The sequence below is a fragment of the Dama dama genome, chromosome 17, assembly GCF_033118175.1.
Source record: "Dama dama isolate Ldn47 chromosome 17, ASM3311817v1, whole genome shotgun sequence".
NCBI lineage: Eukaryota > Metazoa > Chordata > Mammalia > Artiodactyla > Cervidae > Dama > Dama dama.
The window spans coordinates 31,445,875-31,473,677 of record NC_083697.1 but is presented as its reverse complement, the minus strand read 5'-3'; the positions used below and the strand labels follow the sequence as shown (position 1 = coordinate 31,473,677).

Below are 27,803 nucleotides of genomic sequence, written 5' to 3'. Positions count from 1 at the left end.
GCATCCCCACATGGTTTGCAAATCACCTCATTTCAGTAGGTTTTATTCATAGCAAGTTTCTCTTGCAGAAGTTTACAAGGGCAGAGCTGGTTTAGTTAGTGTGGTCTTAGCCATTCTAGGGTATTCACTTTAACTCTAGAGAAGTGTCCTAATTAATTTTCTGTTGCAAAAGTGTTAAGGACTGGAATCCCCTTTCTGAATTTCTGCCTAGAACTGGGATTCGGAAAGCACAGGGAACTCCAGCCAGCCAATCTGAGGATCCAGACAATTGTTCATTGTCATAGCTATAGCTAGGGGTCTACTATGATAAACTCAGTCATAAACTCAGTTTATCATAGTTTGCTATGTTTGCATAGTTTGCTATCATAGTTTGCTATCACACGCCTGCTAGTGTGTTAATGGTAGACAATGCTGATTCACACATAGGAAGAATCATCTAGTTTTTGGAAATGAATGTTGTATCTATTCTAACATTATTTTGAAGTGACTGGTGGTGGTTCAAGTTAAAATTTTAAAATTTAAATTCTAAAATTCAGAGTGATTTTTTAATAATAGCATACACATGGTATAAAAAATTTCAGATGACCATACAAGAGAATAAAATTCCATCAAGTTTATCTGAGTTTGCAAATCCTCACTTTCCCACATCGAGTGGTAAATGTGAAGACAGGCATTTAATGTTATAGGAATGTTGATGATTATGTGCTGAGCAGAAAAGTATCATCCCTAGTTTTCCTTGATTGCCCCTCCGTACTTCTGAATTTACAGGATGGTAACTGGTTTAGTTTAGCTCTCAAAAGTGAAAACTTTCTTGATTTTTCTTATTGAGTAAAAAGGTAAAAGAGCGAGAGATTGAAAACTATAGCCCACCTAAGTTTAATTATTAATAGTGAGCCCTTCTGTGAACTTAGGTCCTGATTTTGGAGTTTGGAATCTGACCTTTCTCCCAAAGATAAACATTGTTGCAGGTTCTGAGAAGGGTCACTCCCTTGCTGCCACTGAAAGAGTCCACTTCTCAGTGACTTCGAGCTAGGAGCTGCATGCATTAGAGGGTAGCTTAATCAACATGATTCTTCTGGCTGTGCTTTTTCTCTGCTTCATTTCCTCATATTCAGCTTCTGTTAAAGGTAAGTTTGTGTTGCCTTCTGATAAACTTTAATTTTAATTGTTGAGGGGGAAAAAGTGTGTGTGTATGTGTAATGAAAGAATTCTTAACTAGGTGTTCTTCAAACCCATGTAACTTTAGAATGCTGGTGAAGGCGTGACTGGGTTGGAATGAAAACTAAATTCGAATTCTTACATACATTAAGAAAACAGAGGTTCCTTTTAGTTTCAATCCTTCAGACTAGCATGCTTCTTGCTTCATTCTCATTCATGGTTTATTTTTAAAAGGGAGAAAAAAGATGCCAGCTATTGTTACCTGCTGCTGCTGGTCACTCAATGAATGCAGCTCCTTCATTTGAATTGTAAAAGTAGATTAAAAAAAAAACAGTTCTTAAATTTTCTTCTAGTTGCCTAGCAATGTGACATCAAAAAGAATTAGACTCAATGAAAAAGGCATTTGACTCAAAGGATTATGAATGAAATGGTAAAGCCTGTTTAATTCTATCACCATTCAAAAAAGATAAGATTATCATATTTGGTGGATTATAGAAAATAAAACTACATTACATAGATTTAAGAGATAACATTTATCTTTGGAAAAACAGTGTTGCTCATTATAGTTTCTATTTTAAGATAATATTGATTTAAAAACATACGAATTTGGAACTTTCAGAGCAAACAAACTTTTGCGTAATAATTTCAAAAAGCTGTATGAAATATATTAATATGTAATCTTGTTTTAAATCAGCTAATTTATGCATGCCTTGAATTTCTACATATTGCACCTGTAAAATGATCGCTTTTTAGAATCTCTTAAGAGAACTTGCCGTCAAAATCAGTTGACCTATTATAAAACTTAGCTTGATAGGGTCCAATTTTAATAACTGTGTACTCTAAGCAATTGATATAAAATAATTCACTTGTAAGCTTCTAAACTCCTCTTTGGATAACTGTGACTTTTTTTAATAAGGTAAAGTTTGTCTCAAAATTTTTTGCATGGAAAATTTCCACATGAGGAAAAGAGACAATTTTTGCTATTGGAACAATAAATGGGGTGGGGGGGACTAAATTATTTCACCTAAGCAAATCACACTTCAGATTCTTGAACTAAAGATTATACATATATTTATATACATATATATGTGTGTATATATATGTGTGTGTGTGTATATATATATAATATGTATATATATATGTGTGTGTATATATATATATATTACCATTTTCTAAAATGTTTGGTAAAGATACAGTCCTTACTTGGATGAAAGAAAATTTTAATGAGAAAAAATAAAGGTTTGTAAATTATATCTGACAGAGAATTGTGAAACAGTTTGCATTTTATGTCAAATACTGCTAAATATTCATAATATGACCGATTTATACACCATGAGATCAAACCTAATACCATGATTATTTTGAGAAAAATAATTGAGATAGTGTGGGTTTCTCTTTTTTCCCCTTTCCTACATAGAATATTGGATAACTTGATGTTTTCAAATAAATGCATTTGTAAAGATTTAAATACACATATATACACACAGAGAAATGACATACAGGGAAATACGACTGAGAACATAATAGATAGCTACAGTTTGTTGTAAGTTCAGTGACAAATCCACAGTTTTAGAAACTGAAGCTTATACAATTTAGGCGCCAAATTTGAGGAAAAAAATCTACATTTTCACACACAAAAAAATCCTACTTTTGCAAATATTACTGAAAAACGTATGGTATGTATGCATAACACTAGGGTCCCCTTCCAAGATCTTGGAAAAGGCCTGGGCAAGTGAGGGCTTCAATGCTTAAGTGTTATTCGTGTTGTGATATAAGCTTCTTGTGCCAAATGTCATGAATAAAAAATATAGGATTTGACAATTTTCTCTTACATGGATGGGGTAACTTCTTATATTATGGTGCTTTGTTTACTCTGTTGTGTCCTATTCTTTGCAACCCCATAGACTGTAGCCCACCAGGCACCTCTGACCGTGGGATTTCCCAGGCAAGGATACTGGAGTGGGGTGCCATTACCTTTTCCAGGGTATCTTCCCGACCTAGGAATTGAACTCTAGTCTCTTGGGTCTCTTTCACTGGCAGGTGGATTTTTTACCACTAGCACCACCTGGGAAGTCGTGTGTCATGGTTTAATCATAGATTCCTTGTCCTTTGACATGACTGATATTTAATAAGCAAACTAGTTGTGAAGAGTTTACTTTAAAATCAGGCCATTATAAATTTGGGATGTTATGCATCACTTCAAAACTTGCCTCAAAGTTAATTATCAATGCAATTATTTAGCAAATCTCCAGATCTGGGTGGATATTGAGAGCAGATTAGATTGTAAATTGAATGAAGAAGGAGTTAGTGTAGAGAAGAGACATGCTGACTCATTGTTGGGGAGATTTGTGTTTCCTTTGCTTTTTCTAAATCATATTTTGTAATGGTGGGTCTATTCTCTGCCTTTTTTGGCTTTTCTTCATAATGCTTTTCCTTTTGATAATCCACCCATATGTACACTTTCTACTTAGTCTTGTTACCTCTAAACCTGAACTGTTCCTTCGCACCAGTCTTTCTTTCATTTACTGGCTTGACTGTACTTTTCGGTCCATCCACAACAACATCTTCCATATTTTCCCCTCCCTTAGCCTCCATCCTACTCTTTTCCTTCCGGCCTTCTGGGTTTCTATTGGACTCCTAAGTCCCTTTATCTTTCATCCTTATCATCACTGCAGGTCTCTTCAAGCCTCACCTTTACTAGCTTATTTCTATTTTGTCTTTTTGCTTAAGTCAATTAACTATTACACTGATCTGAGTTTAATAAAAGAATATTTTAAGATTTTTTTTTAAAGTTCAAAATGAAAAGTTTTTTTCCTTTTATGGTAGTAAAAAAATTCCCTCAGAGGAACACATTGAAAAGGTACAGACTCCTTTGGGGGCTAAAATTGATTTGCTCATTTAATCTGCCATCAATTCCTGTTGCCCTGCTGCATACTCTACAGAGCAACACCCGAAGACAGAAATTTAGTCAAGATATATAAATGGCACATGCCACCACTTGCCAGTATTGCTGAATCTCTGAGTAACATAAATAGAGAAATACTTATCAAAGAGGAAAGGACAGCAGGGACAACACTTCAGCACCATCCACTTATTTAAAGGATGTATCTTTAAATCCTTTTTAGGATGTATCTCCTATTGAAATAGGTAGGAAAAGTTGTAGAAGAAAGCCATTCTTTCCTCTATCAATTCCAAGTCATCGTCAGAAACTGAAATATATTGTCCCTTTTCACATTCTTTTGACCAGTCAAGTAAAAACAAACAAACAAACAAACAAAAGAAACCCCAGCATGATAGTTTGGAAGGCTTTGGCATTAAAGAGAAACTTTTCATAATTATTTTATTTTATTATTTTTTTTCATAATTATTTTAAACAGAAGCCACCTTCAGGTTGTCCACAAAACTTGAATTTTAGTATATTCCAACATCAAATTCAGCATTGTATCTGCTACATTGAATTAAATGTGGAGTCAGCTTTTCTCAACTGTCCTATACTGCTTACCTCTCAGAATTGCTGTGAGGGTTAGATAAGGCAACAAGTATTTCCTTTTTGCCCTTTGTGGAATTTGATAGGTGTCATAAAAAGGAAGGCCTCTTTGACCAAAATATCTTTCCGGTCAGAAAGCTGGTGTCTGAACCTGCAGCAGTATCCCCAGTTTGGGGAGGCTAGAGGGAGTCACAGACTTTGTCTCCTTCAAGGTTTTTCCTGCCTTTGTCTGCCTTCCTTATGTCATACCTGAGGTTCTGCCTGACTTGGTGCTTGGACACAGCCTGTTTTCATGTACACATTTGGGTACCCACTCTATTACTTCCTTCTGGCTTTTCTGTTAAAAAATTTCCTGTTAAAATCCTCATCCCCTTTCACTGAAGTTTTGTCAGATCATGTAACTTCACCACCCAAAACTTTTCAATAGTTTTTCATCTCACTCAGTCAAATTCTAAGTCTATGCAAAGACCTTCCCCCCTCACCCACCATCTCCCAGCCACTCATGGGTGCCTATTTGACCTCATCTTTTTCAGCTTTGTCTTTTACCCAATCCCAGAGTCTTTGGCCTCTCTGTTGTTCCTCCATTTCCCCTCTGGGAACTCTCCTCAGGATCTTTGAACTTGTTCTCCCTTCTGTCGAGGAATGGAGGCGGGTGTGGTGGTGAGAAATGGGAGGAAGGAGGGGTGGGGAGTGCCCTCTCCGCAGATATCCAAGTGACTAGCCTAAAGTCCTTGCCCAGGATATTATCTTCTCAATAAAGATTTTCCCCTTAGCATCCCCATTTCCTTTCCTATTTCATTTTTCTTCATTAGCACTTCTAATATTCTTTATAATTTACTTATGTACTTGATTTTTTATTGCCCACCCCCCCTCATTTAAATGTAAACGCCACAAAGGTAGACATATTGTCTGCTTGTTAACTGGTATAGCCCCAGAACCTAGACAAGTGCTGACTAGCCAGTAGTTGCTCAGTACATCCTTGTTGAATGAATGAATGAATTCCTAGCTCAGTCCCCAGGAATGGAAGAGGTCAACCTAAAGGTTTTTTGTTTTTTTTTAACCTAAAGGTTTATATGTGTATAGTGTAGGTAAGAACATGGTCTCTGGATCCAGACAGGGTGTTAGAGGCTTCAACCACTAATTTCCTGAGTGATCTTGGGTAAATTATATAATCTCTGTGTCTCTTGATTTCCTCAACTATAAAATCAGGCTAATAATAGTACCTACCCCATTAGATTTTTGTGAGGATTAAATAAGTTAATATGTAGGAAAGACTTAGAACAGACAGTAAGGAGGTTTTCTTAATTTTTGACTTTTCAAGTAATTTTACTTCCTTTCTCAGCTGCCTCACATCTTGCCTAGTCATCTCAGCCTCCTTTTCTGTCCCTCCCCCATATGCATATTTCCTGCGGGGGGGAAAAAGAGACATGGTTGCCTGTTATAGTTAACTAGTCAATTCTGCCCTGTTAGCCCTGAGGAAAAATGCATACTGAAATCTTTTTTTACTCTCTCCTGAGAGCTATGACTAGAAGATATTTCAAAAGACTTTGTATGACTTCAGTTCATCTTTGGGAAAGACTGGATGCTACTCTTTTATGTTTTCTTTGGGTTAAGATATACTGACTGGAAAGTGTATGAACTCCTCCATATATCTCTCTTTTTTTTTTTTTTTGGTTATGATGCCGACTTGTATACTATTTGACATTAAACATTAAATTGTCCCTTCCAAATTAAAACCTGTGCTGGATTTTATGTAGGAAAACATCATTTTATTCAGGAACAGCTAATTTAAATTTACATATGTGTTGCCTTGAAATGTACTTTCATACTGGAAGTTTGCTAATTTAATTAATAGGATAAATTACCTTGAAGGGATATTGTTTAAATGTTCAAAATATATATTGTAAGGGACCATCATCTATCTGCTAAAATTTCTTTGACTTTGACCTGTTGTATTTTAAATATGTTAATTGCAAATTACCAAGCAATCTCTGGCTGAACTTCTACTTGAAATCAAATTTTATTATTTGATTTAAAGAAAGCTGGGCAGAGAGAGGGGAAGAAATAATATACATATAAGTTAAAGCAATACAATGATATTTATTTAAAAATATTCTATAGTTCAACCAAGGCAATATTTAGATAATTGGATTATTATTTAAAGATACAAACTAAGTTTTCTGAAATGGAAGCTTATTTCTTTGTTAATTGTTGTTTTTGTTGTTGTTCAACCAATAATTTCAGCAGATGAAGTAGAACCATGTTTCACTTAGCAAAGATTTACTCCCGTTAACAAATATAAGCTCCCACTGGGTACTAACGTACTGGAGAAGGAATGCATTGATGGCAAGATAGCATAGTCCCTGGCGTGCTGGGTGACTTACAACTAAGACTTGACTTGTATCACTGTCTTTTTACAGGTCACACAACTGGTCTCTCATTAAATAATGACCGACTATACAAACTCACATACTCCACTGAAGTTTTTCTCGATCGGGGCAAAGGAAACCTCCAAGACAGTGTGGGCTACCGAATTTCATCCAATGTGGATGTCGTCTTACTGTGGAGGAGTCCTGATGGTGATGATAACCAACTGATCCAAATTACGGTGGGTATTTTCTACCAGAGAGATGCAAAGATTAGATGTTAGCAAAGTCTTTGAGAAGTGTACCATTCAATAGCACTTGTTTGTGCTGTTGGTCATATGTTCATTGAATGTTATCCATCACTTAAGTAAGTAGATATACAGTTTTGAAGTTTTTGCTAATCAAAAATTATCTGATCTTTCCAAATTAATGAAGCAGGCAAATGAAGGTGTCTACTGGTAACTAAAGTATTATGTTCAGTTCTAGATGTCATATTTTGTTGTTGTTCAGTAGCTTAGTTGTGTCCAACTGTGATCCCATGGACTGCAGCATGCCAGGCTATTAATATGTCTTAATAGGTACAATAAACCAGAATCCATTTGAAATGTTCTGCATGTAAGGAGTGTAGAATCCATGTCATATGAAAAGCAATTGAGACCACTCTAAGTAAAGAAGGAGATAAATTGTGACCTTCTAGCTTTCCTGAGTTCCTTGATCTGACAGGTAGAATCACCAATGAGGGAGTAACCTATTCTGCTTTCTTCCTGAGGACAGAACCAAGTGCTTCCCTGAATGGCAGTGATTGGTCAGTTATGATGCTTTAGATTTATGTGTTGGCAAAGGTCAAATTAGATGGCCTTTGGGGTCTCTTCCAACTTTAATATATGATTCCACATTTGCTTTTCAAGGATCTAAAAGCAATAGATTTCTTTAGTAAAGTCAGTTCCCCTCATGTCAGTGTGAAACAGGTACCAGGACCAAGATTTTCCTCATTGTAACTGGTAAGTAGCTGGTAATATACTTTATCATGAGGTATCATTGCAATATGTTTATCAAGTGATCTTTACTTCTTTGGTTGTCTCTAATAGCTGTGTGTGTTTTCCAAGTTGGATCAAAACTTTATCATCCACCTCCCCATTTCTCAGTAGAACAGTATTCTGCAGAAAACATTCTGTACCTCTTTGTTCAGTGATCAGATTGTTAATCCTTAATTTTGTATGTATAGATGAGGCACAATGGGGCAGGATACCTTTCAAACAAATGGTACAGAAAGTGAAGAGAGCAGGCAGACAGCAGCAGTTCAAAACAACATTAAACGAGAGTGAAAACGACATTAAAGAGCCATATTCCAGCCACAGTCACTATAAACCTGAAGTCACAGATTCCTTTAATGTCAGTATTTTTGCCTAATTAAAAAAATCTAATTTTTTAATACCTTCTCCTTTCTTTTAAAGATGATGGCTAGGTACCGTGAATCATGTATTGAATGACAGAAGAAATTATGGCCAACCCTGTTTATTGCTTTACCATTTTATTTTCTAGGAAACTCTGATGGAAACAGGTATAGGAAGTTTTCTAATAGGTTTCTTTCCGTGATTCCAGATGAAAGATGTAAATGTTGAAAATGTGAATCAACGGAGAGGAGAGAAGAGCATTTTCAAAGGAAAAAAGTCATCTCAAATCATAAGAAAGAAAAACTTGGAAGCAATGCAAAGACCTGTGCTCCTTCATCTAATTCATGGAAAGGTAAAAGAGATTTTTGGAGTTCCATGTCTTTTTTTCCCCAACTTCATATTTTTCTTCCTTAGGTAGATATTAATATTATTTTAGGTGATCATGGTGTCACTACTTTTGTGAAAAATGGAGGTTTTTTTTTTTAAAGAACTAATAAATAGAAGTCACAAATTAAATGTTTCAGAAGTAAATCAAGGCATTGGATTCACTTATATTACCTAGCCATTTATGTTCCCTATTTTTATGAAAAATCTTTATAGTAGAATCAAATATTTGTTTATTGATGACAGGCAGTATTAAAAGGTACATTCCTTATTAAATTTGAAAGGATTAAAAAGCTACTGTAACACAATAAGTCATCATAGATGAATGGATAAATTCAGGAAAGTAGACAAATTATAAGAATGAAATGATCTAAATTAGGTAAGTGATATAAATTTTTCATAAGAGTATCAATAACTGGCTCAAGTACAAAACTGAAGCTTTTGAAGGGACATGGCATTTCTAAGATAGAGTTTATTTTAAAAAAAATTTAGAGATTATTTTAAAGTTATGACTTTGAAAAGCATTTTATATACTAAAGTAATGAATGAGCACTGTGTGTTGGAAATTTGCTCTGAAAATTCTGTAAATGTGATTACTTACAATTTGAGTCTCACCTCTTAAAATGGTCTTAGTATGTTTGGAATTGAAACACAATTGTGATCTGTGAATTTTAAGGCATTACATATACGGGTTTATGAAGAGTATAGATGTTATATTGACATGTAAAAACATACTATATTAGTAAAGATGAAAACTTACTCTCAGGAATTAATGTAGAAAAACAGAAAGGGATCATTAAAACTTCAAATCTCTAAAATTTCTCTTGATCAAAAATTTCCAGATTCAAACTAAAAATGAAAACAAATACTTTAAAATATAAATTTAAGACATGTAATATGTTGCTATTCCTGATGCTTATTTTTAGTAAAGTACTAAAAAGGGATTCTCAAGAAGGATTATTGTATCATCACTCTCTTACAACCAAATATGAATCACCATTTCAGGAATGCTTCTCTCTCTTCTCTACTTGTGAAAATATTAATACTTACTATGCTTCAAGCTTTGCTTACAGGCTTTTTTTTTTTTTTGTAAAGTTCACACCCTTTTAACCAGCTGGAAATAACTACCCCTCTTTAGAACCTTCTTAGCACATTATAGCTCACTCATAGCCCTATCACTTTCCTTTTGGTCATTTGTGTTCATTGCTAGATGATGGGTTTTGGTGAAGAAAATTGTTCTTCCTCTTTATATTCTAGCCCTTCTACACTTCCTGTGCAAAGCAGTTAGAACCAAGTCTTGCACTGACTGATTCGGTGTTCTGGAAGCCTTTCCCAAACCTCATGCTCCCCTGAGCCTACCCAGGTATTGCTAGTGGTAAAGAACCTGCCTGTCAATGCAGGAGACATGAGAGATGTGGGTTTGATCCCTGTGTCGGGAAGATCCCCTGGAGGACAGAATGGCAACCCACTCCAGTATTCTTGCCTGGGTAATTTCATGGACAGAGGAGCCTGACAGGCTACATACAGTCCATGGGGTCACAAAAGAGTCAGATACAATTTAGCTAAAACATACTTAACGCTTAATACCTGCACCGTCTGAAAGTATTACATGAATTCTCTCTTTTATCTCCATAACAGCCCTGGGGAGCAAGTGCTGCTTTTTCATCCTCTTGTAATAGATGAGGAAATCAAAGTTAAGAGAAGGAAAGAAACTTGCCTAGGGTCACACAGTTAGCAAGTGGTGGAGCTGGGATTTAAAAGAGAGGGTCTGCGTGGAAACTTCTATGTTTTTACTGTCTTTTCTATCTGGAAAGTATTTGGGGGGAAAAACCATGTCTCTGGTTGCTTTGTAGTCTTCTTGTCATTCTTCACTGTATCTATTAACTCAGTTGATTTTCATATGGCCCAAAATTGGAAGCAACAGGAAATACTGTTATTTTTTTCTTTGGCATTCCATTGTGGCAACATGCTTGAGCCATAACATATGAATTGCATTTATATTCTAAGTGTGAAATGTTAGTCACTCAGTTGTGTCCAATTCTCTGTGACCCCATGGACTGTAGCCCACCAGGCTCCTCTGTCAATGGAATTCTCCAGGCAAGAATCCTGGAGTGGGTAGCCATTCCCTTCTCAAGGGGTTCTTCTCAACCCAGGGATCAAACCCAAGTCTCCCACTTTGCATGTGATTCTTTACCATCTCAGCCACCAGGGAAGCCCGAACCAGTCAGTACTAAAGGAAATCAACCTTTCCTTTCAATGAAAGGAAATCCTTTCATTGAAAGGATGCTGAAGCTGAAGCTCCAATACTTTGGCTAAACCGCAGCCAATCATTTTATAGCCCTGTGGGTGCAGTTGAGTACAAAGTCTTCGGTTACACGTACAAAAGGACTCAGTGCCCTCCCTGTACAAAGGCTGGGACGGAGCTGCCACATCATTATTTCAGTGGCCCCAGCGTGTCGTTTCTGCAGGAGCTGTTTCTTGTGATGATTTACTGTAGTCACAAGTTAAAGTACGTTGTGGTATCTTTCATTTATACGATAAAGTACTTGTTGGAAAAAAAACATGACCCTGGAGATAAAGAAGCCACGTGGAATTTTAGCCACTTCACTGTCAAAAATATCATTATTTTAACTATCACATCATCTTACTATGGGAGAAATTATGAAAGGAAAGTCTGTACTGCTGATTGGCAGTTTTCTCAGAGAGTATTTTCTATCCCAGACTCAATTTAAGTTTTACTCCCTGAAATTTCTGTGATCTCAAGGTTTCTCACCAGCATGTATTTTTGTCTTCTCAGAGTCCAAACTTACATTATAAAAGATATCCCATGAAAATACATAGATGCATGTTTATTGCACATATGTTTTTTTCATCTCCCCCTACTTAAATGTTTGGGTATGACTAATTTATTTACAAATTAAGTTGGAAACATGATAGTTTCTACTTAAGACTGACATGCAAAAGATGCCTCATTACCACATGGATTCTTTTTTGGCCTGAAATGCTAATCCAATTAACTGGAATATTACCAGATTTCTATTTCTGGTTTTCACTCAATATTGATTGAATTAATCATGTGGCTGCTGAGTCTGCTCTTTAATTTTGTTGTCCCTAGGCATTGATTTTGGAGAAGGCAATGGCACCCAGCTCTAGTACTCTTGCCTGGAAAATCCCATGGACAGAGGAGCCTGGTAGGCTGCAGTCCATGAGGTCGCTCGCTAAGAGTCAGACACGACTGAGTGACTTCACTTTCACTTTCACTTTCACTTTCGTGCATTGGAGAAGGAAATGGCAACCCACTCCAGTGTTCTTGCCTGGAGAATCCCAGGGATGGGGGAGCTTGGTGGGCTGCCATCTATGGGGTCGCACAGGGTCGGACACGACTGAAGTGACTTAGCAGCAGCAGGCATTGATTTGCTCTCTGAATCTGGCAGCGTGGCTCCTGTACCCACACCCAACCTCCGAAAGAAAAGTGACGCCTTGAAAGCCTCCTAATTCTTTGTGTATTTCTTCACTTGTCTGTTTTACAAGGTACCATTTCCTAGCTATGCTCTTTCTTAGGTACATATGATGAGACACACACAGCTTCAGCTAAGTAGACCAAAGAAAGTGACTAATCTCTGTTTGCTGTGATCTTTTTTGTTTAGTTTTGCTCTTTGGCCAGTTAATGAAATTTTGCTTTCTCTTTTCCGTAATGAATGTGTAAATTGAAGGAATGTATAGAAGCATTTTTTTCTTTAAAAAATATGAATAATCCCTACTGATTTCTAGGGGAAATTTGCCCTCAAAATTTGGCCCAAAGAAGCACTGCATCTCCTTCGTCACAACCCACCCTTATCCCCCTGAGTTGAGTTTCCTTGGGTTGACGGCTTACTTTGTGACAAGGCTATGCTGCTCTTTGGAAGCTTCAGGGACTGTGCATTTAGATAAGTGTCCTGTGCTCTTGGATATTCAGAGCTCATTTCAGAACTGAATGAAGTAATCAGATTTATGGCCTGAACATAATAAAACTTACTCAGTTCCTGTTGTGAAATAATGAATTTAAGATTGTGTCAGCCATGTGGATTAAACTTCAAAGTTCTGACTTTGTTATTTTCTTAATTACCAAAAGTCCACTTTATTCTAACAGTTTTGACGTTTAGCTAGTATGGACACAAATGCTGTCTTCTCTCTGGGTCTCAGTGGTCTACAACTAAAGGGAGGGAATTTAGGCCCCAAAGGTCAGCAGGCATACAAAAGGAAAAAGAGACTTGTCCACTTTTCCAGTTCTATGGAGACAATAAAAACTAGTAGGAGGAATGAAAAGAATTTTCTGTCTCAGAGTTTGTGTTGTTCAGCCTGCCAGGAAAAAAAGTCTGTCACACCATTTTCCTAGGGATATAGCAGTCAAAATCAGAAGAAGGAGTAAGAGGAGAGTATTTTACCTTATATATGAAGATTAAATCTGCCAACTGGGTTTCTGAAATTTTAGGTAAAACTTTATAAGCAATTCAGGCATATTTTATAGCTTGGAAGCAAAGTGAGGGTACTGATCTGATGGTGGTACAAGTATTTTTCCTACTTAATGGATCCTCTCACTTTCTGAGGTATTTAAGGCTCAGGCCAAAAATGTCCCAGACCGTAAGCGTATTGCTACCAGTGAGCCCTTCTGACTGTGTATGGTCTCAAGAAATCCAGTTAGGTTCCTTTAATTGTCCTGATATTTAGAGATTAAGTTCTCCCAAATATTTGCAAGGAAAGTTACACTCTAATTCCTCAAAGGCAAGAAGACCTAGTTTACAAAATAGAACATCAGAAACTCAACCTTGGTTCTGAGAAATTGTCAGTGATTTGTTTGAGAATGTGATACCATGGATTTCCAGACGTTGAGGTCACTGTTCCAGTTCCCTTTTAACCTGGACAAACACAATCCCAACATTTATAGGTTCATCCAATGTAATGACTAAAATTGATTGCTGGATAGAGTACCCGATAAATCTGTCCCTAGGCAGAATATATGTAGAAAATAAAAATAGAAAATTTGAGGCACTTGTTTGAATTATCAGGCAAAGTATTTTCATCTAAGATATGAGGGAGTTTTCATGTACACTAAATTGTTCAGATTGGTATTAATTAAATTTATTGCATAATGACTGAGGTTTCAGTTTTACTTGAGAAGTCATGGTTGGTTTTAATGAGAAATAGGAAGGCATTCAGGATATTTCTGGTAGACATGCATCTATAATTAGCATAAACCTTGGGAATTTTTATAGGGAAGCTATATCTATCCTCTCCATTTCTAAATCATGTGATGTCTTTGAAGTCAATACAGGGTAAAAAATGACAGCCTGCTTTCCAGAAAATTCTTTGTATTTTTATCCTTGTTTCTTAAACACGAGCTAAATAGTCAAAATGGTATAAGACATAGTTATCGTCTCTGTGCCTGTAATTGTCAAGGATGAAATAAAGCTAAGATAAGCCATTTACTGTTGCAGCCAAATCACAGTCTCCTTCTTCACTCTAGCCTTTTTCCTGCTTTCTGAAGAGAAACTCAAAGCAGTCCCTGTGGCAGGCCGTGCACTGTTAGCACCCTAAACCTCAATTCTTCCAACCTTCTGTGTCTCCTCATACCCAAGGCCAACAGGAATGCTCTGGAGGGCTGAAGAACATCAGTCATGTGGAATTTTCTCCATGGGCATTTTGGCCACGTGTGGGCCCTTATCATAGCCCTTAGAGGCGTGCATCTCAGGATTCTCAAGCATGGTGATTGCCATTCTCTACAAGAATCTATATCTGTGATGTTACTTTGAAACTTGATTCAGCTCAGTTCAGTCGCTCAGTTGTGTCCTACTCTTTGCAACCCCACGAACCGCAGTATGCCAGGCCTCCCTGTCCATCACCAACTCCTGGAGTCCACCCAAACCCATGTCCCTTGTGTTGGTGATGCCATCCAACCATCTCATCCTCTGTCATCCCCTTCTCCTCCCACCTTCAATCTTTCCCAGCATCAGGGTCTTTTCAAATGAGTCAGCTGTCTGCATCAGGTGGCCAAAGTATTGGAGCTTCAGCTTCAACATCAGTCCCTCCAATGAACACCCAGGACTGATTTCCTTTAGGATGGACTGGTTGGATCTCCTTGCAGTCCAAGGGACTCTCAGGAGTCTTCTCCAACACTGTAGTTTAAAGGCATCAATTTTTTGGCACTCAGCTTTCTTCACAGTCCAACTCTCACATCCATACATGACCACTGGAAAAACCATAGCCTTGACCAGACGGACCTTCGTTGGCAAAGTAATGTCTCTGCTTTTTGATATGCTATCATGGTTGGTCATAACTTTCCTTCCAAGGAGTAAGCGTCTTTTAATTTCATGGCTGCAATTACCATCTGCAGTGATTTTGGAGCCCCCCAAAATAAAGTCTGACACTGTTTCCACAGTTTCCCCATCTATTTGCCATGAAGTGATGGGACCAGATGCCATGATCTTAGTTTTCTGAATGTTGAGTTTTAAGCCAACTTTTTCACTCTCCTCTTTCACTTTCATCAAGAGGCTCTTTAGTTCTTCTTCACTTTCTGCCATAAGGGTGGTGTCATCTACATATCTGAGGTTATTGATATTTCTCCTGGCAATCTTAATTCCAGCTTGCGCGTCATCCACCCCAGCGTTTCTCATGATGTACTCTGCATATAAGTTAAATAAGCAGGGCGACAATATACAGACTTGAAGTTCTCCTTTTCCTATTTGGAACCAGTCTGTTGTTCCATGTCTAGTTCTAACTGTTGCTTCCTGACCTGTATACAGGTTTCTCAAGAGACAGGTCAGGTGGTCTGGTATTCCCATCTCCTTCAGAATTTTCCACAGTTTATTGTGATCCACATAGTCAAAGGCTTTGGCATAGTCAATAAGCAGAAATAGATGTTTTTCTGGAACTCTGTTGCTTTTCTGATGATCCAGCAGATGTTGGCATTTTGATCTCTGGTTCCTCTGCCTTTTCTAAAACCAGCTTGATCACAGTTCACATATTGCTGAAGCCTGGCGTGGAGAATTTTGAGCATTACTTAACTAGCATGTGAGATGAGTGCAATTGTGGGCATTACCTTTCTTTGGGATTGGAATGAAAACTGACCTTTTCCAGTCCTGTGGCCACTGCTGAGTTTTCCAAAATTGCTGACATATTGAGTGCAGCACTTTCACAGCATCATCTTTTAGAATTTGAAATAGCTCAACTGAAATTCCATTGCCTCCACTAGCTTTGTTCATAGTGATGCTTCCTAAGGCCCACTTGACTTCACATTCCAGGATGTCCAGCTCTAGGTGAGTGGGAGTGATCACACCTTCGTGATTATCTGGGTTGTGAAGACCTTTTTTGTACAGTTCTTCTGTGTATTCTTGCCACCTCTTCTTAATATCTTCTGCTTCTGTTAGGTCCATACCATTTCTGTCCTTTATTGAGTCCATCTTTGCATGAAATGTTCCCTTGGCATCTCTAATTTTCTTGAAGAGATCTCTAGTCTTTCCCATTCTATTGTTTTCCTCTATTTCTTCACATTGATCACTGAGGAAGGCTTTCTTATCTCTCCTTGCTATTCTTTGGAACTCTGCATTCAAGTGGGTATATCTTTCCTGTTCTCCTTTGCTTTTTGCTTCTCTTCTTTCCACAGCTATTTGTAAGGCCTCCTCAGACAGCCATTTTGCTTTTTTGCATTTCTTTTTCTTGGGGATGGTCTTGATCCCTGTCTCCTGTACAATGTCATGAACCTCCATCCATAGTTCATCAGGCACTCTGTCTATCAGATCTAGTCCCTTAAATCTATTTCTCACTTCCACTGTATAGTCATAAGGGATTTGATTTAGGTCATACCTGAATGGTCTAGTGCTTTTCCCCACTTTCTTCAATTTAAGTCTGAATTTGGCAATAAGGTGTTCATGATCTGAGCCACAGTCAGCTCCTGGTCTTGTTTTTGCTGACTGTATAGAGCTTCTTCATCTTTGGCTACAAAGAATATAATCAATCTGATTTCAGTGTTGGCCATCTGGTGATGTCCATGTGTAGAGTCTTCTCTTGTGTTGATAGAAGAGGGTGTTTGCTATGACCAGTGCGTTCTCTTGGCAGAACTCTGTTAGCCTTTGTCCTGTTTCATTCAGTACTCCAAGGCCAAAATTGCCTGTTACTCCAGGTATTTCTTGACTTCCTAGTTTTTCATTCCAGTCCCCTATAATGAAAAGGACATCTTTTTTGCATATTAGTTCTAGTAGGTCTTGTAGGTCTTCATAGAACCATTCAACTTCAGCTTCTTCAGCATTACTGGTTGGGGCATAGACTTGGATTACTGTGATATTGAATGGTTTATACTTTTGACTATGATGAAGACTTGATTTTTGTCTTCGCTGCTGTGAGCAGGAATTCTCTAGTTTCAGGGGCTACTCTTCCTTGAGGTGCAGGTTCCTCACTGTGGTGGCTTCTCTTGTTGCAGAGCACGGGCTTTATGCATACAGGTTTCAATAGTTGTAGCATGTGAACTCAATATTTGTGGCACTCCAGCTTAGTTATTCTGCAGCATGTTGGATCTTCCTGGACCAGGAATCAAACCCATATCCCCTGCTTTGGCAGGCAGGTTCTTAACCATTGGGCAACCAGGGAAGTCCAAACATTGGTTAATTTTTGTTTCAAGCAGAATTACAGGTAGGGAATATGTTGACAACATGCTTGAAGAGAATGTTCCTGATTTCTCTTTCTTGGGCAATCCTTGTTTTCACAGAAACCCTATCCTATATCAGTGCTCTTTTTCCTTTCCTATGTTATTCCCATCATACCCAAAGCCTTCATTATCAGCCTCCATAAATGTCATATTTTGGTGGTCTAGCTTTTTGAAATGTAAATAAATGGCTTCTTTTCACAAAAAAAGAAGTCCCAGCTTTGAACTAACAGATCTCTTTCTCCCAGGATTGATAGGGGTGAGAATCTAACCTTTCCTGATATTTATTTAACCAAGTCTCGTAAATGATCCATTTCTGCTCTATTTATCTTTGTTCTTTTTTCACCTAGATCAAAGAGTTCTACTCGTATCAAAATGAACCAGCAGCCATAGAAAATCTCAAGAGAGGCCTGGCTAGCCTATTTCAGATGCAGTTAAGCTCTGGAACTACCAATGAGGTACTTAGTAATATTATTAAGCATCTAGAATCTTATGTATAGTTACTAAAATTGTTTATATGGGTTTCTATTTGGAGAGATTCAGTAAAAAAAAAAAAAAAATACTCCTATGGTAATGATTAGAAAAGGTGAGTTGGGTAGTTGTCTCATTTACATATGAAACAAATTGTTATTTACCCCAATTTGTATTTGAATACAGGGGAAAGGAAATTAGAATCAGTTACACTAAGGAGACCTATAGAATGACTGAATGATCAGTTCAATTCAGTTCAGTCGCTCAGTCGTGCCTGACTCTTTATGACTCCATGGACCGCAGCACACCAGGCTTCCCTGTCCATCACCAACTCCTGTGGCTTACTCAAACTCATGTCCATCGAGTTGGTGATGCCATCCAACCATCTCATCCTCTGTCGTCCCCTTCTCCTCCTGCCTTCAATCTTTCCCAGCATCAGGGTCTTTTCAAATGAGTCAGTCCTTCGCATCAGATGGCCAAAGTATTGCAGTTTCAGCATCAGCATCAGTCCTTCCAATGAATATTCAGGACTGATTTCCTTAAGGATAGACTGGTTGGATCTCCTTGCAATCCAAGGGACTCTCAAGCGTCTTCTCCAACACCACAGTTCAGAAACATCAATTCTTCGGCATTCAGTTTTCTTTAGAGTCCAACTCTCACATCCATACATGACTATTAGAAAAAAACCTTAGCTTTGAGTAGACAGACCTTTGTTGGCAAAGTAATGTCTCTGCTTTTTAATATATGTCTAGATTTTAATATATGTCATAACTTTTCTTCCAAGGAGCAAGTGTCTTTTAATTTCATGGCTGAATGATAGAGACCCAAAAAACCTTGGAGAACATTCCACTGACCTCACTGTGTATCCCTATGCCATAGGGAGGTTATAAAAATAAAGATTCCCTGGATTCACTGCAGAGATTCTGGTTCAGTAGATTAGCATCTGTATTTTAATAGTCTTCTCAGCTAATGTAGGTGTGGTCAGTTTGATCTATATGAACCCTTCCATTTAATAGATGAAAACAAAGGTTAAACAACAGAAGTTTAGTGGCTCCCCAAGTATTATAACTAAAGCAGAGCTGAGTCCAAGTTTTCTTGTCTGAATTCAGCCAGTTCATGAGCTGGTAAGAAAATCTGATGGCAAGGCTGGGCCAAGAGAATGCTGGTTAGCTTGCTGGAAAGACTGAGGGTAGCAAGACTGGCTTGTAGAGGCCAAAGGGACGCCTCAGAGAAGCTATACAGAGTCAGTATTGAGATGTATTTGCTTACATTCAAATTATTGATGTGCCTTATGGTGAGCTGAATTAATGCTGCTGGTTTTTTTTTTTTTTTTTTTAGAGTTGTTCTGATAATTTTATTTTTTTTTAATTTTTTTTTCCTTTTTTTTTTTTATTAGTTGGAGGCTAATTACTTCACAACATTTCAGTGGGTTTTGTCATACACTGATATGAATCAGCCATAGAGTTACACGTATTCCCCATCCCGATCCCCCCTCCCACCTCCCTCTCCACCCGATTCCTCTGGGTCTTCCCAGTGCACCAGGCCCGAGCACTTGTCTCATGCATCCCACCTGGGCTGGTGATCTGTTTCACCATAGATAATATACATAATGCTGCAGGTTTTAAAGGACTTAGCTCATCAAAGCCTGTGTGTGTTTTCACGTACACACACACACACACACACAGAGCCTACACATAGTATTAAAAGTCAACTCCCCCCACCCCATAATTACCCATTTGAGAGATTTTGATTATGACTACATCATTTTTTGGGGTTCCAAAATCACTGCAGATGGTGACTGCAGCCATGAAATTAAAAGACGCTTGCTCCTTGGAAGAAAAGTTATGACCAACGTAGACAGCATATTAAAAAGCAGAGATATTGCTTTGCCAACAAGGTCTGTCTAGTCGAAGCTATGGTTTTTCCGGTATTCATGTATGGATGTAAGAGCTGGGCTATAAAGAAAGCTGACAGTCAAAGAATTGATGCTTTTGAACTGTGGTGTTGGAGAAGACGCTTGAGAGTCCCTTGGACTGCAAGGAGATCCAACTAGTCTATCTTTAAGGAAATCAGTCCTGAATATTCATTGGAAGGACTGATGCTGATGCTGAAACTGCAATACTTTGGCCACCTGATGCGAAGAGCTGACTCATTTGAAAAGACCCTGTTACTGGGAAATATTGAAGGCGGGAGGAGAAGGGGACGACAGAGGATAAGATGGTTGGATGGCATCACCAACTCAATGGGCATGAGTCTGAGTAAGCTACAAAAGTTGGTGATGGACAGGGAAGCCTGGCATGCTGCAGTCCATGGGGTTGCAAAGAGTCTAACATGACTGAGTGACTGAACTGAACTGAACTGAACTGAATTGAGGCCATTTGGCCAATTCCTATTAGGCATTAGAGAGAAGTAGGAAATCATTTATTATTCCTGGGGCAATAAGAATTTGCTCATAAGACTCAAAGAGGATGGAAAGGAATCCACATGCTTCAGGAAACACTAAATTCTTCTGTTTTCCTATCTTGTCAGAGAAAGGAGTCCTGCGTGATGTATTAGAACCCCAATTTTTTAAGTTACTTGCCACTGGAATTCAAATGGTTCATGTGAGAATCCCATCTGAAACACTGTATTTTGGCTTTTCTTTTTAGGTAGACATCTCTGGAGATTGTAAAGTGACCTACCAGGCTCAGCAAGACAAAGTGACCAAAATTAAGGCCTTGGATTCATGCAAAATAGAGAGGGCTGGATTTACAACCCCACATCAGGTATGCTGGCTATCACTTTCTGAAGCAACCAAGTTCTTTTTGTAGAGACGATTCAAAAATAATAGGTGAATAAAGTAGCAATATAATTTGGGAACACTTGCAATTTTTAGTTTAGGGTATAGTATTATATAATATCAAATGAATGGATTTATTTTAATGTATTATAGGTTTGTGTGTTGAACAAATATGAAAGGGGTGTTCTTGTGAAGATGAGAAGATAATTTGCTATTTGGCTTGATTCAAAGATAGAAAGCTGATTGCTTGTTACAACCACATTTATTTATTTAGGTCTTGGGTGTCACTTCAAAAGCCACATCTGTCACTACCTATAAGATAGAAGACAGCTTTGTTGTAGCTGTGCTCTCAGAAGAGATACATGCCTTGAGGCTGAATTTTCTACAATCAATAGCAGGCAAAATAGTATCAAGGTAAGATAATGCTTAAATTTTCCTTACTGTTCTTTAGTATATTATTAAAATTAAAAAATATGTATGCACATATATACATGCACATGAATTAATATATTTATTGCTTCCTCATTTTGACTGTGAGCTCCTTTAGAACAATAATTGTGTCTTATTCATCTTTATTTTTCATATTATCTATAATAGTATGTGGCATGAAATAAATACTTAATGTTTTAAAATAGGACTTCATTAAAAACAAATTGTCTATTGAATAGAATTTAAATTTTAAAAAGGCAAACACCTTGATTTATTCTTATTTATTTTCTGATTTCTCTATCAAATGCTTTTAATGTTAAGATAAAAAAGTGGCATTTGTGTGTTCTCTCCTCAAGATTATTTTTTTGTCATTGTGATATTGTCACACATTGTGTTATTGTCATTGTGTTATTTGTCATTGTGTGTTATTAAACACAAAAATGTTCCATAGTAAAGTGATATGACAGAATTTTTGCTGTGATTTATAGTACTTACATATTGAAGACTGTTATTTCAATTTGAGAAAATTTCTCTGGTCAGAACAGTTCTCACAGGCTATAGGACTAGAATTTCAAATCTAAGAGTATGTCTTATTTTCAGATTTTAATTTAGAGTAAAATCCTAGCATTAAATGTAAGTTATATCTTCTGCTATTATTTCTCAAATATTTCTTCTGAAGTAACTCTAATGTCAGAGGTAAATGGTTGCAAAATCTTGGTAGAAATGCCTCAAACCATAAATGCTTGAAATTTTATTGAAGTCTCCTCTGGATTAGAACCTTGCGTCCTACTTTTTACTACATCCATCTTGATTTCATATAAAATTAATATTTTAAACTTAGGTTTATCAGGATTCCATTGTTCTATAACACACCACTCCAAACTTAGTAGTATGAAAAGCAGCAATCACTTTATTATTTTCTCTCACAATCATGACACTTGATCCTGCTAGGCACGCTTTGCTTGCTGTGTGCTGTGCAGTTGCAGAGCTGGTTCACAGGCTGCTCCCTCACATATCTAGTGTCTGGGCTGCAGATTCACACTACTTGGGCTCCTCATGCATCTCTCTTCATCTCCATGTGGCCTCTCAACATGGTAGCTTCAGTAGCCAGACTTCTTACATGGTAGCTCAAGTCTCCCAAGGTATGTGCTGCTAGCTTGCCAGATGAAAGCTGAATTCCCTTTTGTGACTTGTTGTTGTTCAGTCACCCAGTCATGTCCGACTCTTTGCGACCCCATAGACTGCAGCCCGCTAGGCCTCTCTGCCCCTCACCATCTCCCAAAGTTTGCCCAAGTTCATGTCCATTGCATCAGTGATGCCATCCAGCCATCTCAACCTCTGACGCCCTCTTCTCCTTCTGCCCTCAATCTTTCATAGCATCAGGGACTTTAGTGATGAGTCAGCTGTTCACATCAGATGACCAAAATACTGGAGTTTCAGCTTAAGCATCTATCTTTCCAATGAGTATTCAGGCTTGATTTCTGTTAAGATTGACTGTTTGATCTTGCAATCCAAGGAACTCTCAGGAGTCTTCTCCAACATAAAAGGACTTAGCCTTACAAGCCATATACTGAAACTTCTACTGTGCTCTACAAGTCCTGGCAGTCACAGAGTCCTGCCCAGGCTTAAGGAGAGGGATGTAGACTCCACCTTTTGAAGGGAGAGAGGCAAGCTACTGAAAGAGCATATCAGACTCTTGAGGCCATGTTTGGAAAACAAGATTTCCTAATTGTTTTAGTAAGTGACATGTGGTTGTCCCAAAGATATTATTTTTCAGAGAGCTGGGCTAAAGCCCAAAGAGGTGACATCATATATCTTACTCAGCATCCAGGCAAATTTTCTTTCCTGTAATCTCTTGTCATAATATTTTGAAATCCCAGGCTTAAACTTTCAAAGCTTTGAATAAAATTGTTGCTCCAGAAAATTTTCATAATGATCTAGAGGTTTCTGTTACTGCTGGAGATCTCTCAGTTTGAAAGACATGGCCTTACAGAATTTGAATACATTAGTTTCTTGTTTGCCAAAAGAGTGACAATTAATAGCTTGTTCACTCAAAAGAAGGCCGCTGATGTGGTTCTCTTCCTTGGTTATGCAGGCAGAAACTGGAGCTGAAAACCACGGAAGCAGGTCTGAGACTGAAGCCGGGAAAGCAGGTTGCAGCCATCATTAAAGCAGTGGATTCGAAGTACACGGCCATTCCCATTGTGGGCCAGGTCTTCCAGAGCAAGTGCCAAGGATGCCCTTCTGTGAGTGTGAGCCACAGCATTGTGTGGCCCAATCATGGAATAATCATGGCCTACCATTCTGTTTTCCTTTTGTCTCCAATGGAAGCTTCAGTTAATTTATAAGGAAAGTTTACAAAGAACTTCCAGCCACCACTGAGTTATAATGGCAGCAGCCTAATAATATGCTATAATAATTAACAAATGACTACCACATCCACTTATTTCAAATAAAAATGTCATGACTTGAAGGCAGCTTCCTCAAAGCAGACCTCAGAATGCAGTGGGGATAAGGGCCTGATGAAGTTAGGGGAAGCATACAGCCTTGAGAGCATGGACAGTGGCCTGAATCCTGAAAGTTCTGCCTTTCGGGAGTAATATGTCCAGACTTCCCAGGTGGCTCCGTGGGTAAAGAATCCACCTGCAATACAGAAGATGCAAGAGATATGAGCTGGATTACTGGGTCGGGAAGATCCCTTGGAGGAAGACATGGCAACCCACTCTAGTATTCATGCCTGGGAAATCCCATGGACAGAGAAGCCTGCTGGGCTACATACAGTCCATGGGGTTGCAAAGAGTAGGACCCAACTGAAACAGCTGAGCACACACACAGTAAAATGTCCACAGGAGAAATGTTTTACTGAGCTCAGTGTTCTGAGAACTGCTAGGAGGACTAGAAATGGATAATAAGCTCTTCACTAAATCAGGAACACTTACTTACCACACCCCAACCTCCCCTACTGTTACAGCCAGAAATGAGCACACCCCCAAGGCTAAGTGTGTGAGTGTGTGTGTGTGCATGTATGAGTGTATCTGTATGTATTTGTGAGTGTGTAATATTTTTAATCTAATAAAGAATAATTTCTTTTGTTGCATAAATCAGTTGTGATATATGGCCACAGATATGACTCTGGGTTCCAGCGTTTCCTAACACTTAACCCTTGGCTTCAGCCTCTGTTTGTAGCTACCAGAAGATGCCCTTCTCTTGGCCATTATTAGTGTTCAGAAGAGTGGAATCATCAAGAGCTAATACCAAAATCTGCTTAAAGTGCAAGGCACTAATTCCTTATTAGTTTTTCAAATATATCAAAATTGAGTGAAGGGGAAAACAAAATGAGACAAAAAAAATAATTGTTTTCAAACCTTGTTTCTTCTTCTTTTCCCCATAAATTATCTAATGTTCCAGTGTCATTTTCTAATGTCATATGTGATGGAAATTATTTAGAAAGGTGACTAATGAAACCAATGATCTTTGCTTATTCTGTTAATTTCTCCCCTCCTAGTTATCAAATATTATGAGCCATCTAAGATTTCTCAAAACTATTTCTTCATTGTTATAGAAAAGGTTTATGTCTTTGGAATTTGCTTATTCAATGTCAGTATAATGTCACCATTGCAATTCTTTAAAAGAAAAATTCTGACTTAACACTGATATGATCTCTGCCCTCAGAAATGACCCAGTAAATCTTTAGCTAAGTACAACTGGAATATTGTTTTGGACTACCCTCTTAAGATTAGATAACCAAAATGGATTTGAAGAAGAGCAAAATATGTATCTGTTGTTATTGGAAGGAATGTATATTTTAAAAACTGGTAGCATGCAGATTATGCAGAGTTAAGAGAGAGGTCACTTATGGGATTTAACACATTTTTTACAACTAAGGGAGAAGTGATAAACTATGAAAAATAAGGTTTTGAACTTTTTCCTAAGCCAAAAGATGTTATTGATTAGAACTATTTACTATTTTTAAAACCACAGCAGCATAACAGTAGTGTATATGAGGATTACCTTTATCTAAATGCCACTCTACTTAACACAGATATATGAAATGAATAGTTCAGACCTCAGCAAGGTGTTTTACTATTACTTGTATTTCATACAAACAGTAAAATAAAGAGAATAGGGAGATCAAATTATTATAAAAACTGGTTTTCATTAAGGTTTCAGTTCATAAGAAACATGACACAATTCTTCAGCAGTTCAGATGATTTTCCCCCTCCAAAATATCCTGTTGTTGATGAAAATTCGACATAATTTCACTATGGTAGTCAAAGCCTGGCCTCAGATGTAATTCCCTTGTGTAACCATGGAATGACCTACATGCCCAGAATCTTGAGGTCATTTGAGCTAAGTACTAATCGACAAAAACTGTCCTCTTGAGGAGGACTTGTGCACTGGTCAGCAGGCCTCTCTGTATTTGAGAGTCACAGGAATGTGATGGGGGCAGGGGCAATCAGATATATTGAGGTAAGATACAAAGAGCTTCTTTTGCTTGTCAGATACAAGGAAAAATTTATTTCTGGAGAGAACATTCTTTGTAAACATGGATGTTCAGAATTATGAGTGTGGTCTGGGCCTGCGGCCGTGTTTTGCAGCTCTCAGAGCACTGGCAGTCCATCAGAAAACATCTGCAGCCTGACAACCTCTCCAAGGCTGAGGCTGTCAGAAGCTTCCTGGCCTTCATCAAGCACCTCAGGACGGCAAAGAAAGAAGAGATCCTCCAAATTCTGAAGGCAGAAAACAAGGAAGTACTGTAAGTTCCCTGAACATTTCCTGGGGTTGTCTATAAGAAAGTGTTTCAGGGTTGCTGTTTATTAAGCAGATAAGATCCCTTTTTAATCAACTGCCTCACCTTCAAATCAATTGTTTGCTGTTTCACATTTGCATTGAACACTTATACCTCACTGCAGTAACTCAATGGTTAATTGGCCAGAAATGCAAGTTTTCAGCAGTGACTCAGAGTGAACATTTTATTTTAAACATTTTGTTCATGAGTGTAAATCAGGTCTAGATTGGTACATAGATAGGGGGAGGGTAGGACTTTGATGTGATACCACAGTGCAGGCGCTGCCACACTCTGGTGAAATTGTGTTCCCAGAGCTATTAATTTATACTCAAAAAGAGTTCAGAATTGATTATTAAAACAAAAAACAAAAAAGACCAGTATGATTTTTTCTATTGAAAATGAGCTTTCATTAAAGATACAGTGATGATCCTCATCGAAGCCTTGTTTTGAAAAGAAAATTGAGAACTGAGATAAACAGCCAAAAGAATCCAGAGAGAAGAAATACGTACATCATTTGAGTATTCAGTGGAAGAGTGCCTTATTTTACATCCACAATAAAGAGAGTTGACAATTCTCAAACTTACTTTGTAAATACCAACACAAATACACTTTCTAAATAGAAATGTTTCGGTCTGTAAAACAAAATTTATCTGCAACTACAAATTCAACTGTTTAACACTAATTACGCTAATTGATGATATAGAACATGACTCAATTAGTTTGACAAACAGTGGAAACTAGCCATTAAGATAGTCAAAAGTATAAAATGGCCAAGTTACACCCCTTCCCCCACACACACACAACACACAGCAACAGTGGTCACTGAGTTCTAAGGACTTGATTACTCAAGAATAAGAGGATTTAGCTTTTTTCCTGAGAAGATTGTTTATTCTTGATTGTACTGTTATTGACTTGACTTAGGGCATTAAAAAATTGATACGAATTCCATATGACTAACTACAAGTTAGTTGGATACTGTCTTCAAAAATAAACATTTAAACTGAGTTAAATATATGCAAAATTATAAGTTCTCAGACTCTGTTTTAATTATAGAACTTAAGGGTATATTTTAGAGTTACTTATCTTTTTGTCAAAAAAAAAAAAATTCCTGACAAAAACAGTGAAAATTTGGCTGTTAACTTAGAACAGAGATTACACTAAACCTTAGCCTTATTTGTATCCTAAAAATCTTATGGCGGCAATAATTTGTATGATTGCATGATGTATTTTCTGAATCAGGTTATTTACCTGATAATATTTTCAGTATTGCATCATATCATAGGAAATAGACATGTAACATAGTATAGTAGAAAAGATATTAAGATGAACTAAAATCAGAAGTCCTAGTTTTAAATTCTGACTTCCAACATCATATAACCTTTAAGTAAGTCATTTACATTTAGTTTCCCTGAGCCTCATTTTCAACATTCATAAAATACAGAGAATTCCTTCTGTTTATTGTAGTATAGTGAAAGTCAGGATGGTGGAATATAACATTTCCCAATTTTATTATGTGTATCCTATGACTTTGAGGTTATTAACAAGTATGCCAAGAGGAAAGGCTCCTGTGAGCAATTGAGTTTGAAAAACACTGGGAAAAACCAAGTCAAATAGTTCTCTTTATTGTGGAAATATCTGGCATCTTTAATCTGATAATATTACATATAAGTTTCCTTAAATATATTCCAAACTTACATGACCTTGAAAATCCCTCCTCTTAAAGCATTTTGTAGGGTTAGTATTATATGAAAACACTTTAGAAAACACTGTAATTAAGACCCATGTATTCCAGAGTCAGAAAAAACTGAGTTCCAATCCTAGCTCTATTTTTACCAGCTATAGGACCTTGAACAAATGATTTGATATTTCTGA

The 27,803-nt window shown here is 37.5% G+C and overlaps 1 protein-coding gene across 1 annotated transcript in view; it reads left to right on the top strand.

The window, feature by feature from the left end:
- Window positions 1-972: 972 nt before the first annotated feature.
- The window catches only part of MTTP (microsomal triglyceride transfer protein), a 54,916-nt gene continuing 28,085 nt past the window's right edge, over window positions 973-27,803 (top strand). The window contains exons 1-8 of the mRNA XM_061164348.1: window positions 973-1,127; window positions 7,066-7,253; window positions 8,614-8,757; window positions 17,814-17,921; window positions 20,583-20,699; window positions 20,988-21,127; window positions 23,238-23,388; window positions 25,741-25,898. Of these exons, the coding sequence (XP_061020331.1) occupies window positions 1,067-1,127; window positions 7,066-7,253; window positions 8,614-8,757; window positions 17,814-17,921; window positions 20,583-20,699; window positions 20,988-21,127; window positions 23,238-23,388; window positions 25,741-25,898 (1,067 nt within the window). The 5' untranslated portion in view covers window positions 973-1,066. The remainder of the gene's footprint in view (window positions 1,128-7,065; window positions 7,254-8,613; window positions 8,758-17,813; window positions 17,922-20,582; window positions 20,700-20,987; window positions 21,128-23,237; window positions 23,389-25,740; window positions 25,899-27,803) is intronic.